Source organism: Phaseolus vulgaris, chromosome 4 (genome assembly GCF_051622355.1).
Source record: "Phaseolus vulgaris cultivar YP4 chromosome 4, ASM5162235v1, whole genome shotgun sequence".
Taxonomy (NCBI): domain Eukaryota; kingdom Viridiplantae; phylum Streptophyta; class Magnoliopsida; order Fabales; family Fabaceae; genus Phaseolus; species Phaseolus vulgaris.
Genome location: NC_143501.1, coordinates 10,577,533 through 10,591,639, shown reverse-complemented (window position 1 = coordinate 10,591,639; position 14,107 = coordinate 10,577,533). Strand labels below are relative to the sequence as shown.

The following is a 14,107-nucleotide window of genomic DNA, read 5'->3' as shown; positions in this document are numbered from 1 at the left end:
TTTATTATTACATTATATATATATATATATAAATTCTTATATACATAATTATTAAGATAACCTCATTAAATTTAAAATTATAAAATATTATTAAAGATAATTATTCAAGTTTTAGTGAGTGGCCTTAAACAAATGGATTTAAATCTTTCTTTCGCAAAGTATGGAAGGAGATCAAATTTGAATTCCAAGCAATGGATACTTTGGATTAATTGCAATTAAATTCGGCACAATTTTTTTCTAAAAGAAGAATTGAGCTGAATACAAAGATACTTAATTATTAAATATATTTATTATTAAATATATTTATTATTAAATATATTTATATGTTTCGTATTGGAATAGAAGCGTAATTAAGTAGACGAGATTTTACGAAAAAATTTATTACAATTTATAAGGGAAACTGACTATTTCGTTTTTCGATGTGAATTTTACATAAAGTTGTCTTAAATTTACAGGAAGGTTCTCCTTATATTCTATTATAGGTAAATATTGGTTTACCTTTATTTTTTTTAAGGGTATATAACTTAGTTCTTAAGGATAAAAAAAAATTATCCTTATCAATACTTCTCCTTTTATAGGTGATTGGTGTTTTCAATACCTTCACAAGTAGTCATAAATGTCACGGCGAAAATGGATAGAGCTGAATTTAAGGGGTAGTTGCATGAATTTTACTAGAATCTCGAAAATAATGGGTTGTTATTTATGTGAATATCGTCAAGGTTGAGTAAGGTCTATAGACATCAATCGCCCTTCATCCATTAGTATAAAGGCATAACATTGGAAATCACAATGGCTTGGTCTTTCGATGACAAGATCATGTGATTTTGGCCTTCCAATTTGGACTACGACTAATGCTCGAGCCCTAAATGGTACTTCGCTCCCCAACCTCAAGTCGAGTAAGCAAAAAGGCTTATCTAACGGGGGGTATGGAAGTTTCTGAAACTAGGTCTTTTGATTCATTATGTCACTCGACTATCACATCCCTGCATGCGACTTTTACTCAATCATTATATCCCTTTAGCTGAAGAGAGAAAGAAAAAACAAGTTAATGAGCTTCATCAAGAAGAAAATTGTCTTAAGGTCGAGGCAAATAAAGACAAACTTTCATGTTTGAAGGCCGAAGAATGAGCTAAAGAGAAGGAGGCATTATCTTTACTTCTTCAGGAGAAGACTAACAATATCCTTTTCTTTAAGGAAAAAGGGGGCGAGTTTATGATGTTGTAAGCAATTAAAGAGAATAAGTGAAACAATCAATTAGTGAAAACCTAAGATTTTAATTAAGGTTTGTTAACACTATAAAGGTATTATTTACACGTACAATGTTAATAAAAATCATTGGTTGAATAAGATTGTTTTTATCAGATTGTGACGATGTTTTCAGCCAAACGGGTAATGATAAGTTATCCAGTCGAGTTGGTGGTGATATGTTATCCAAACGAGCTAGTGGCGATATGTTATCCAACCAAGCTAATGGCAATAATTTAAACATTTGTTTGGATTTATGAGAAAATTATTTAGAACTTTAGTTTTTGTGGAAAACTTTTCAAAAATACATTTATGACATCTTATCTCGTTCTTAAATTATTTAGATTTTGTTACATCTGATGGGTGCATTAAATGCACTCCATGCAACAATAAATGTTTCTTTATTCTTTTGTGTATTATCTCAATAATTGGAGGTACTTATCTTCTTCTTAGGCAATGTGCTTTTCTTAAATTGTACGAAGTAGATAGTTATTATATAGTTAACCATGCTAGCACCATGGATTTGTTGAGGAAAAACAATTTTAGCTCTATCCAAGAGATCTTCTAATGTGACATGTCCTTTGGCTAACAAATTTTTGTGGCATATAGAAATAGTAGACATTCCCTAAAACATAAAATAAACATATATGCTTTCAATTAGTAAAAGGTTGGCTTACTTACATGTGATTATCGTATGAACACATTTGTGTCATGTTAGACGTAAACCAATACTACACAGTGTTGTATCATCTATCAGAAGAAACATTTGTGTCTTATATGATCAATCGTTGATTTAAATTATCATCTTTCAGACAAAGCATGATCTTGTTTTACACTTGACTTTTTAGCATTTAATCAAAATTATAAGGTATTGGACTTTTGCTCTATCAAGTATAAATCAAGCAAGCAACAACTTACACTCATAATCATCATAGTTTTGGCCAAGTGGTGCAAAAAATTTATACAAAGACTTCATCGGTGTGGATTAAAATGTAAATCAAACTAAACAATAGATCTAAAGCAAGTAGACAACAACTTGGCTTAATGGTTGATAGTCGTCGTTTAGCAGTCAAATTAAATATGATTCCAGCATAGACCTGTCTAACGCTAGAGAGATGATAGTATAATTGTGGTCAGATGACCCCAAGTCGTCTCCCAACAAATCCAATAGTGAAATTAGTAAATCAGTGTTTATAATCTATCTGCAAGCAATAAAAGTTAGCAATAACAATAAAGATAAAAGGGTTTGAGATAGTTGTGCAAAAAATATAAAAAAAATATTAAAATAGCAATTAAAAAGCGATTGAACCCCAAGTTCTTCCACCATAAAATTCTTCAAGGTTCTCTAAAGATTAATCCTTTCTTAATCCTCCAACCGAGCTAAACCAGATTGAACATGCGTCAATCTTATTCAACTAAAACTCACCAGTAAAACATGCGTCTACTGGTTTAATCAGTACCCACTTTGTTCCATGCGTATACTCCATGAGAATGTTTATAACATCTCTCTTGAATCATGCACCCAATAAATTAAATAGAACAACGAGAACTAACTAAAAAACCAAAGTTTAAAATAAGGATGACTCTCAATCATGCGTTCAAGTACAACATCTCACAAAAACCAGTTTTTCAAGAGATTAGAATATTAAAACAATTGCTCTAGAGATTTAAAAAATGAAACAATTATTGACCAAAAACTCATAACTCAATGGAAAATTTATAAAGGAAACAACCCAAAAAAGGTTTAGTCTTTCATGCGGATGCAAAACAAAATAATTACAAAAAAGAAAAGAAAACTAGGTCTATAACGTGTTTGCTCCTATAAAATGCGATCCCAAAAGTTGTTTTTTCCTTCCTCTGAAGTCTCTTTTATAGTCTTTTTTACCTTGCACAAAATCATATTAAAAATCTTCCTTATGATATTATTTTACAATTATCATATGTTTCCTTTCCTATTTCAAATTGTTAAACATATATCTTCATTTCCAAATAGTCTCAGCTTTATTCTTGCTTCTCTTTTATATATATTGTTTCTAATTTTCTTCATATTTGTGCATTGTTTGTAATTAATTTCAACATTGTTGTAAGAGATATTGCAGAAGATTTTCTTCAATAATATTTTCAAAGTATATTTTTCTCAATTTTTGAAGGATTTTGCAGAGGAATTTTAATTGCAGGATTTTTAGAGAATATCCCGACAGAAATTTGCATTCAATTCCTTTTCTCAAATATTTGCAGATTTAATTATCTAATTCTTTATTTCAGATTTTGTTTATTGTTTTGATCCAAAAGAAGCAACTTAGGTTAAAAATACAAAATTAACATAAATAATAGCAAAGGCCCGAATAAACCCAATTAGAAGAATATTAATTAAAACAATGGATTTATTTATTATTATAGTCCAATAATATATGATTAAGGCTATTGAGTGTGAATAAATATATGATCATCAATGGTTATCCAAAGAAAAACTAAGAATCATATCACTTATAAAAATGAGTTTGGAGGACAATGATAAAACCTATTTTGGAATAATTACTTACTTTTAGTGAGTAACACATTCTAACTTTGAATTCAAAGCTTTTGATACCATTTGATGTGTTGCTTAGAAGGAGGAATAATCTATCAACCTAAATAGGTGTTGGAAATGCAAGACTTTATTGAAAGGACTTCGAGCCTTGCGACATTCCAAAAGAAAAACAAAATAAGTTTCAAATTGATCGAAAGTGGATTAAGGAAGAAAATGTATTAAAACACACCACCTTAAAAAAAACTCCAAAGATAAGTCTAATGAAGATTTGTCACTTGAAGAAACTCTAAGATAAGAATTTATGAAGAAGAGCATCATACTCTTAAGACACTTGAAATTCTCACAAATCAAGTTGAGAGATAAAATGGGTAAGAAGCAATGTGAACACAAAACTAATGATTTCCTAAGTGTGAATATATTAATGTGAACACAAGCCTAATGAATACACTAGTATGGACACTAAACTAATTATTACATTAGGGTGAACACTAATATACTAATTACACAAAATGAATACACTAATATGAACACTAAACTAATTATTACACTAAGGTGAACACTATTCTAATGATTACACAAAATTAATCTATAACCCATGTGTTAATTAGTTGGGATGTCCAAATGATGAAGTTGCCATGTGAAGGAAGTTACAAACTTCACAAGGACTTGAAACTGACGTACGAAGGAAGTTACAACCTTCACACATTTCTTTCTTTCCTTCGGTCACCCATCTCTTTACCTCTACGTAATTTTAGAACATTATTGAATCTTGAAGAAGATTATAGAATCCTTTTAAAATTTACAAGTTACTTTACTTATCTTTTTCAAAGGAAAAAAATTATGACGCAAACCATAAGAATGAGATTAGTCCACTTTGATTTTAAATGTGGATATAACTTTTCATTTTAGGAGTAGAGAAAAATAACCTTTTGGAAGTATATTATAAGTTCGATATAGCGGAAATCTATATTGACTTTCAAGATTTATAATATTTATAAAGTTGGAATGAGAGTACATACTTTTTTATAATATTTATAAAGTTGGAATGAGAGTACATACTCTTTGACTAGTTAGAGTCTTCTACCTTTTGATTTTCGTATATGGGAATTCGCACTTGTAGAGCTTATCTTTTTGTTATGTGTGTTTAATTAAGTCATATATTCATTTTGTTGTAAACATATAAGCAATTTTAAGATATGTTATTATAAATTATTGTTATAGTTGCGTAAATATGATGCATATTATTTGGTCTCATCTCCATATAATATATTTCTCTTCACTTACTGTGAAGATTTTGTAAACTTTATGAATAAATACTGGATAGATTTTATAAAAATGAAAATGGAGCAAATGTCTTGAACGTATAAAGTAAATAAAAAATAATAATTGTTATTGTCAATTTACATATTTTAATTACTTTCAAGACCTTCATCCTAATTTATCTTAATTTAAATTATTTGAAAAACTTTATTTCATAAATTTAAAAAGATTTAAAAAAAAGAGTTGAATAGATTATGACAATACATCTATTACTGTTTTATATGTTTAATTACGTCCTATCTTTAATTTTTTATAATATTGTACGCAAAATTTCATAATATGAACATATTTGATTGCACATCAGTCTTATACTTACGTAAATATAATCCTTATTATTTGATCTCATTTCCACATATTTTGTCTCTCTTAAATTTATGTTTTTGCTTAATTAGTGAAAAGTTTTTGTAAACTTTATGAATAAATATTATGTCAATTTTATGAAAAAATTGCACAAATCTTTTGAATGTATAAAGTAAATAAAAAAAGAGACTCTTAATGCGTTCATTGTTGTTTTCCCAAAAAAAAAAAGGTAAGTTTGTGTTTTTTTCACGTTTTGAATTAGTTATTTGATGAAGTTGGAATGAGAGTAACCATATGTGTTCCTGCTAGGGAGATGGGACCTAGAGAACTATTGAAGTCTTCTTCTCCTTCCTTCGGTCGGGCAGGTGGCTGGGTGATGAACTGGGATCCTTCTCTTTCTTCTACTAACCCTTCGGCACTCGGGACTCGGTCGTCGGGTGAACACCGGATGGTGGGGGTACCTGCGAAGGCACTCCGACGCTCAAGTCAGTAAAGCGGGTGGTTAGCTCTCAGGTAGGTGAACAGTAATAATGACATACCTTACTCCTTGAAATGCGTGCTATTTATATTATTCTAGTGGGCCTACCTTGTTGGGCCCGTTTATCGAGGTGAATACCGCTTAGGGTTGCATTACCTAATTCTTGATGATGGATTAGCTTCACTGATCTCGGTTTGAGCGTTAGTTGTAATGGGGTTCGGCCATCGGCCAATTCCCATGGTAAGGGTCGGTCATCGGCCAAATACCTGTGGTCTTCGGCCGTCTAAGTTGAGTCGTCTAAGGTCTCGGCCTCTCGGCCAAGTCTCCAAAGGTCTCGTCCTCTCGGTCGTCTCGGCCAAGCCTTCAAAGGTCTCGACCTCTCGGCCAAGTCTTCTAAGGTCTCGACCTCTCGGTCGTCTCGGCCAAGCCTTCCAAGGTCTCGACCTCCCGACCAAGTCTTCTAAGGTCTCGGCCACTCGGCCAAGTCTCCAAAGGTCTCGGCCCACGGCCGGTCTACCAAGTCTTCAGAGGTCTTGGCCAGGTTCTCATGGTCTCGGTCAGGCTGACACGGCATCGGGCAGCCGGGTGGGTCCCGATCTCTCCCCGTACCGGTACACTTGCCCCCCAGGCTCAAGGGCAGACGCGTGAGTTATGTCCGATGAGTCTTCAATAATGGGACTCGGCCGGTCTTCCTAGGGCGTGCGGTTGTTTCGTTTCTCGAGGTGTGACGTGATCTGGGCGGCGTGACATGACCCTTGGTGACGTGATATGATTGGCATTAATGAGGGGTTTTTTGGGCGGGAAGTATTGTGAACCGTTGGATCTAAGAGATCTAACGGTTGAGATTGATTCGACGCTTCGAATTCCGAGGCCCATGGGCCCTATAAATAGGGGTCTCCAACAGTGTCGAGACCTTGCATTTTCTGTAGTCGACGCACATCCTCCAGTTACCGTTAGGCTTGGTAACCATGACGACGTTGGCCAGCCATGTCGTGTACCGGGCCTCCCTTATGAATCCGGCCGACAGGAGCTTGCCGGCCTCCTCCTTCGCCGCGAGTCGTTTTTCGTCACCCAAGTCCCTCTTCTTTTGGGAGATTGGGCGGGCTTCCTTGAATATGGACAGCCGATGGGTGATGACATCCGGGCTGACTCCCGGCATGTCGGCCGGCGTCCATGCGAACATGTCGACATTCTTTTTTAGCGCGGCGTGCATGACCTCGGCCTCGGCCGCCGCCAAGGCTGTCCCTACAGCCGTGCTGTGCTCTTCGTCGAGGAGGGGGACCCTCCTCAACTCCTCTCTTGCCTCTAGCCTGTCCTCGGTTGCCCGGGGATCAAGGTCTACTAGTGCCACGGTTGGCTGGGCCTCCCTCGGCCGGTCCTTCCTGGGGGAGCGGTCCTTTCGGGAGGACTTCCTCACCCGAAGGGGAGAGGTGTCTGCCCTTAGAGGCTCCACCCGGAGGCTCTCGGCGTAGCACTCTCGTGCTTCTTTCTGGTCCACGTGGACTGTGAGAATGTCTCCTGTCTTTGAAGGGAATTTCATTGCGAGGTGGGGGGTTGATACTATGGCCATCAGCCGGTTGATGGATGGTCGGCCGAGGAGGATGTTATAGGAGGTGTTGGCGTCGATGACCAGGTACCGGATTTTGATGGTCCTGGTGTTCTTCCCCTCTCCGAAGGTGGTGTACAAGTCGATATATCCCTTGGTACCCACTCTCTCGCCCGAGAATCCTACCACGTGGTCGTCGTATGGCATCATCTCGGCCTCGGTCATTCTCATGGCCTTGAAAGTTTTCCAGTAGAGGATATCTACCGAACTTCCTTGGTCCACGAGAGTCTTCCTTATGGTGAATCGATCTATGTCGACCGCTATCACCATCGGGTCGTCCTGCTGGCGGTAGTCCACGCCTTTAAAGTCTTCGTCCGTGAAAGTGATAGGTGGCATCCTTGGTCGGAACGCCACGGTGTTTACCTGGTGTACCGCCCGGAGGTGCTTCTTCCGGGCGTTGTTTGTGCTTCCTCCCCCGGCGAAACCGCCGGCTATGGTGTTGATAACCTCTCGGTTACCTCTCCTATCGCCCTCCCTTGGGGGATCGTCCCTTCGAGGGGGGTCGGCCCTTGCGGGTTGCCGGTCGCCTCTGTTATTTTGGTTTTCTCGGCCGCGCTGGGGTGACCTCGTTCGCCTGGGTGGATCCGCCCGGCTGGGTTGGTCTCGGCCATTCCTGACGAAACGGCGGAGATGCCCAGCCTGGATAAGTTCCTCGATCTTATCCTTGAGGGCCTGACACTCGTCGGTCGAGTGTCCGGTGTTTTGATGGTACCGACACTGCTTCCTCCGGTCGGCATTATTTGGGCTGGCTACCTTCCTTGGGGGAGGGATCAACTCGGCGTTGAGGGCCTCGTCCAAGATCCTCCCTCTCTCAGCCGTCAATGGCGTGTATCTCGAGAATCGAATTGGTCGGTCTCGATTCTCCCGTCGCCGGTCAGTTCTCTGTATCGGCCGCGCTTGGCGGTCCTTTTCTTCCTTCCTTTCTCCGCCGGCCTCGGTACGGGCCTGGTTGCGGAACTCTCTTAGTTCCTCCAGCTGCATGTACTTAGCGGCTCTCTTTCTCAGCTCATCCAGGCTGTCGGCCGGTTGCATGCATAGGTTGTCGGCAAAGGGCCCTGGGCGCAGGGCCGTCAGCATGTGGTGCATGGCGACATCCGGACTCAGATTTCGGATGCTCATCGCCACTTTACTGAACCTATCCACGAAGGCTCTCAGCGACTCTCCCTTCTCCTGGCGTATGCCTACCAGGGCGATTGAGGTCAGATGATGCGGCCGGCTGGTCGCGAACTGTGTTTCGAACTTTGCGACAAGCGTGGCAAAGCTGTCAATGGAGTTGGGTGAGAGCTTGGTGAACCAGCTAAGGGCTGCACCCTTCAAGGATGTGGGGAACACTCGGCACAAGACGGCGTCGTCCGAGGTGTAGAGACTCATATGGGTGGTGTAGGCGTCCATATGCTCGTCCGGGTCGGTCGACCCGTCATATCGGTCTCGGTTGAAACCCTTCCACTTCTCAGGAAGTGGGACTTCGATGATGTTGTTCGTAAAGGGGTGACGGCGGTTCGGGTCGGCCGTCAGGGTCGTCCGGGTGGATCTGATTAGGCACGACTCATCGCCCATTTCAGTCTCACGGGGAGGGGTCGGCCTCTCGTCCCCTCGGCCACATCCGGGTTGGGGGGAGAGGTGTAGGACTTGCCGACCACGTTCGTCGGTATGACAGAGGGTCCTCCCTCCCCCAGCTTCTTTCTCATATCCTCGTTCTCCCTGCGGAGAACTTGCAGCTCTTGCTCATTTCTCTGAGCGGCCTCCTCGGCTTTTCTTCGCATCTCGGCCATCTCCCGCTGGAGAGACAGCAGCAACATTGTTTGGTCGGCTTCAGTCATCCTTTCCATGCTTCTTGTCGAAACCATCTACTTTTTTCCTTCAGCTAGTTTCCCTCGGCCCCACGGTGGCCGCCAATTGTTCCTGCTAGGGAGATGGGACCTAGAGAACTATTGAAGTCTTCTTCTCCTTCCTTCGGTCGGGCAGGTGGCTGGGTGATGAACTGGGATCCTTCTCTTTCTTCTACTAACCCTTCGGCACTCGGGACTCGGTCGTCGGGTGAACACCGGATGGTGGGGGTACCTGCGAAGGCACTCCGACGCTCAAGTCAGTAAAGCGGGTGGTTAGCTCTCAGGTAGGTGAACAGTAATAATGACATACCTTACTCCTTGAAATGCGTGCTATTTATATTATTCTAGTGGGCCTACCTTGTTGGGCCCGTTTATCGAGGTGAATACCGCTTAGGGTTGCATTACCTAATTCTTGATGATGGATTAGCTTCACTGATCTCGGTTTGAGCGTTAGTTGTAATGGGGTTCGGCCATCGGCCAATTCCCATGGTAAGGGTCGGTCATCGGCCAAATACCTGTGGTCTTCGGCCGTCTAAGTTGAGTCGTCTAAGGTCTCGGCCTCTCGGCCAAGTCTCCAAAGGTCTCGGTCTCTCGGCCTCTCGGCCAAGTCTTATAAGGTCTCGTCCTCTCGGTTGTCTCGGCCAAGCCTTCAAAGGTCTCGACCTCTCGGCCAAGTCTTCTAAGGTCTCGACCTCTCGGTCGTCTCGGCCAAGCCTTCCAAGGTCTCGACCTCCCGGCCAAGTCTTCTAAGGTCTCGGCCACTCGGCCAAGTCTCCAAAGGTCTCGGCCCACGGCCGGTCTACCAAGTCTTCAGAGGTCTTGGCCAGGTTCTCATGGTCTCGGTCAGGCTGACACGGCATCGGGCAGCCGGGTGGGTCCCGATCTCTCCCCGTACCGGTACAATATGAATCGTGTAACCAACCATGGGCTAATTCTCCCTGCACCATATCAATCGTGATCTACACCCAACATTTATTTTAAAACTCCAAACTCTCTTTGTTACCTTTATTTAAAAAAAAAAAAGTTGCAGAGGAGCTCTTTTCCTGCGGTGGAGGCGTTTTGAGTGGAGGTCGTGGTGGTGGTGTAATGGTTTCCTGTGGTAGTGGAGGCCAAGGCATTATTGTTAGGTGCGGTCGAGTTGTCTTTTCAGTTAAGCATTTCTGTTTTCGTATGGTGGCTACAACTACAAATGGTTCGAAGTTGTTATCGGATATTGGAATCTGGAGAGTGGCCTATATGGCTATACCCTGAAGTATGTATGTACATTCTGAATTTTCGCATCCATAATGAGCAAAAAGGCTTTTGAATCTTCACATCGAGAAGGTATTTTTGTGTGTCTAAATAAGACTGTGGATGGTCATATCCAGTAGGCACATCTTAGTTTTGGACTTGTATATTCGAAACTGTCTTATTTGTGTTGCAAACATGGATATGCAGAAGGTTAAGGGCAAAATATATATTTCCTATGTTGGTGTTGAGACAAATGACAATTGATTTGGTGCAGAGAGAATTAACCTCAACAATGTAACAAAACTTGCAAGTAAGGAGAATCACCTTTCAAATAAGGCAAAGACTTCCTACACCCAACATTTTTGAACTTGCACCCAACAAAGTTTTAAAATTATGAAAATGCTCTTTATTCTGGAAATGAAAATCCAGAATTGAAAATAATACATTCTGAAAAAGTAGATTTGGAAAAGATTATTGTGTTTCAGAAATAAAAATTTGGAAACAAAAATCAAAATTTCATTCCAGATAAGAAAATTTGGACTTGGAAAAGATTATTGTGTTTCAGAAATAAAAATTTGGAAACAAAAATCAAAATTTCATTCCAGATAAGAAAATTTGGACTTGAAAATAATACATTATGGAAAAGTAAATCCAGAAGAGATTATTGTGTTCCAGAAAAAGGGGTCTGGAATATAGTTTTATATGTACCCCATTTTTTTAAGGACATTTTTGTCTTTTTATTTCTGGAATTGGGTGTAGTTACATGGTGCAGGAAACAATTGCCTTCAAATAAAATAGCAAAGGTAAAATAAATATTTTAAAAGATATGGGTGTACAGGTAGCCATTGTGAGGTGCAGGAAGTAAAAGCCTTCACAGATAGATGCGAGATTAGAAAAGCGCTCACATCCCAAACGACACCGTTCAAGTTCTAAACCCTAGCATACACTATATATCAAAGTCTCTGCCTCCAAAAAATTAGGGTTTCTTCCTTAGGGCAAATTCAGACCACTATTAGGCTCTTCCGAGAATTCCAACGCCACCATGGTTGCTGCCAAGAAGACTGTAATATCTCACACCATGTTTTTCCTCTCTATCATCCATTATAATAATTATTTATTTTGTTAATGGTATCTGATTTCTTTTTGTTTTTTCTGCAGAAGAAGACTCATGAGAGTATCAACAACAGGCTCGCTCTTGTGATGAAGAGTGGGAAATATACTTTGGGTTATAAGACGGTTCTCAAATCCCTCAGGAGCTCCAAAGGTATTATTCTAGTTTTTCTTTTGAATTCCCATTTGATCCATACGATCTGACATAGTTGTTGTTCCATAAATAATATTTATTAGTTGAATTGAATTAATGGGTTGTGCTGAAAATTTGATTTTTTTAATTTTGCAATTTGAATAAAATTTGGATATGTGTTTGTTCTGCACTCTTGGGTTTTAGGGGTTGAAATTGTTTTCTTAGGGTTTAGGAAATCCGGTCTTGTGCACGTTCAAATTTCAAATCGTTAGGGTGGCGGAATTACTTTGAGGATTTCGCTCTCTATGCTGGAGATCCAAAAAGTTTATGACTTATTTTATTATCTGTTCCTGATTTTGGTAGTGCATTGGATAATTTGCTAACTGTATACAAGTTTTGTTTTGACATTTCATATAATTTTTTGCAGGGAAATTGATTATTATTGCCAACAATTGCCCACCATTGAGGAAGTCTGAAATTGAGTACTATGCTATGTTGGCCAAGGTTGGAGTTCACCATTACAACGGGAGTAAGTTCTAATCTAAACAATTTATGTGCCATCGTATGATAATTTATAAGCATCTAGACAAGGGATATTTTGTATGTTGGTGGGCACTGAATGGGATGTGAGAAACATAATCCTAGTGTGTCTACTTGGGCTGAGATGCTTGCTTCAAGCTTTCTTTTCCTTATGTTCGATTATTAGGATTCCTCATTCATTGTAGTTTAGCTCACATGTGTTCTATCACTCTCTCTATACATATATACACACACACATGAAGCCCCAATTTGTAGGCTAGTTTTGGTAACTTGAGCTTGATAATGTTATTATTAATCTTAAATTGCTTTGTTAAGTTCAAAGCAGAGATAGTTTTGGTTTCATATGGTGAAATGTCATCTGTATATGTGAATCCTATTGTACTGGGGTATTTGACTACATCTTGTTTAAATTATGTTTCCTTTGTGGATGAATTGTCATGGTTTCTGCCATACAAGTCCCATCCTACCTCATGTGAAATGTATCTGTCAAAAGACTGCAAAATCTTGTATATTATTATTCCTTCTCAGCTGTCACCAAAGTTTCAGTACATAGACATGCTGAATTCCTTCTAAGCAAAACAATCATATTTCTCTTTATTAACCTTCCAATTCAAACTGTTCTTGTTTCTGTAGACAACGTGGATTTGGGCACCGCATGTGGGAAATATTACAGAGTTTGCTGCCTTAGCATTGTTGATCCTGGTACTGTGTAGTTACTACTAAATCAATTCATATTTGGAACTAATTGTATGCACCTTGTTTTCTAACTTAGTTATTATTTTCAGGTGATTCCGATATTATCAAGACAATGCCCACCGAGCAGTAGAGTTGTATCAACTCCTCTTTTTTTGTCCTTAAAACTTTTGATTGTTTGATATTTGTTCCTGTTTTTTCAGACATGTCTTGAAGAAAGTTTAATATAGGCAGAACTATTTGGGTATTTGAGCTTTTTAGAAATTGTCTACGTAATTTTTTCTTCTCGTGTTTGTTTCACAATCCATTTTGGTTCAGCATTTTCCTTTAAATACCTAAACAATTCCTAGACCAGACCAGCATATAATGGTTCAATCTGTCCTTTTTTATTTTTATAAAGTTAAACATATGGTTTAGTTTTTATCACATAATTTATTTAAGGATTAAATATGTCTTTCATTTTCATTAAAAAATAAAATAAATATTTTTATCATTTCACACTTATTAAATTGGAAGCAGGAATTGGAAGCCTCAAATGTCCATTTGAGATATTAAATTAGAGATAAAAAATGTAAAGTCAATGGAGTTAAATTTTATACTTAGCGTTTTCCATTAAATGCATTTTTCACAAGTATTTAAGTATGTTTTCGAACATTTGACTAATGAAATATTTATGTAATGTAGTAGGGTTTCAACCCTAAATTCTATAAGTTTTTCTTCTCAAAGTCGATCGGCTAACACTTATTGGTTTAGTATAAATTTAAAAAGTATTTATTGAATTTTTGACAATTTTATTAATTTAGAAAAAATATATTAATTTTTTAATAATTTAAATTTATTGTATAAATTTTTATTATGATTATTAAAATAAGAACAAAATTTTTTTAATCAACTATAAAAAAAAACATATTTATGTTAAAAAAAAATTAACTTTAACATATTTAGTGTACATAAATATATATAGTTATGGTTGCATATCTCAAAATAATTACATATCTCAAAATCACTTATGAATACAAAATCTGTTATATTTTAAAAGAAATATTTTTAATTTAAAATATTTTTTTATATAACCTAGAGCACTTCAAAAATA

At 38.4% G+C, this 14,107-nt stretch overlaps 1 protein-coding gene across 1 annotated transcript; it reads left to right on the top strand.

Annotated features, from left to right (window-relative positions):
* The first annotated feature begins 11,450 nt into the window (after window positions 1-11,450).
* Window positions 11,451-13,261, top strand: LOC137837196 (large ribosomal subunit protein eL30). Its single transcript, XM_068646125.2, has 5 exons — window positions 11,451-11,601; window positions 11,697-11,802; window positions 12,209-12,310; window positions 12,955-13,023; window positions 13,107-13,261. Exons 1-5 carry the CDS (start codon window positions 11,581-11,583, stop codon window positions 13,145-13,147), a joined length of 339 nt encoding a protein of 112 aa, XP_068502226.1. The 5' UTR covers window positions 11,451-11,580; the 3' UTR covers window positions 13,148-13,261.
* Window positions 13,262-14,107: the final 846 nt, after the last annotated feature.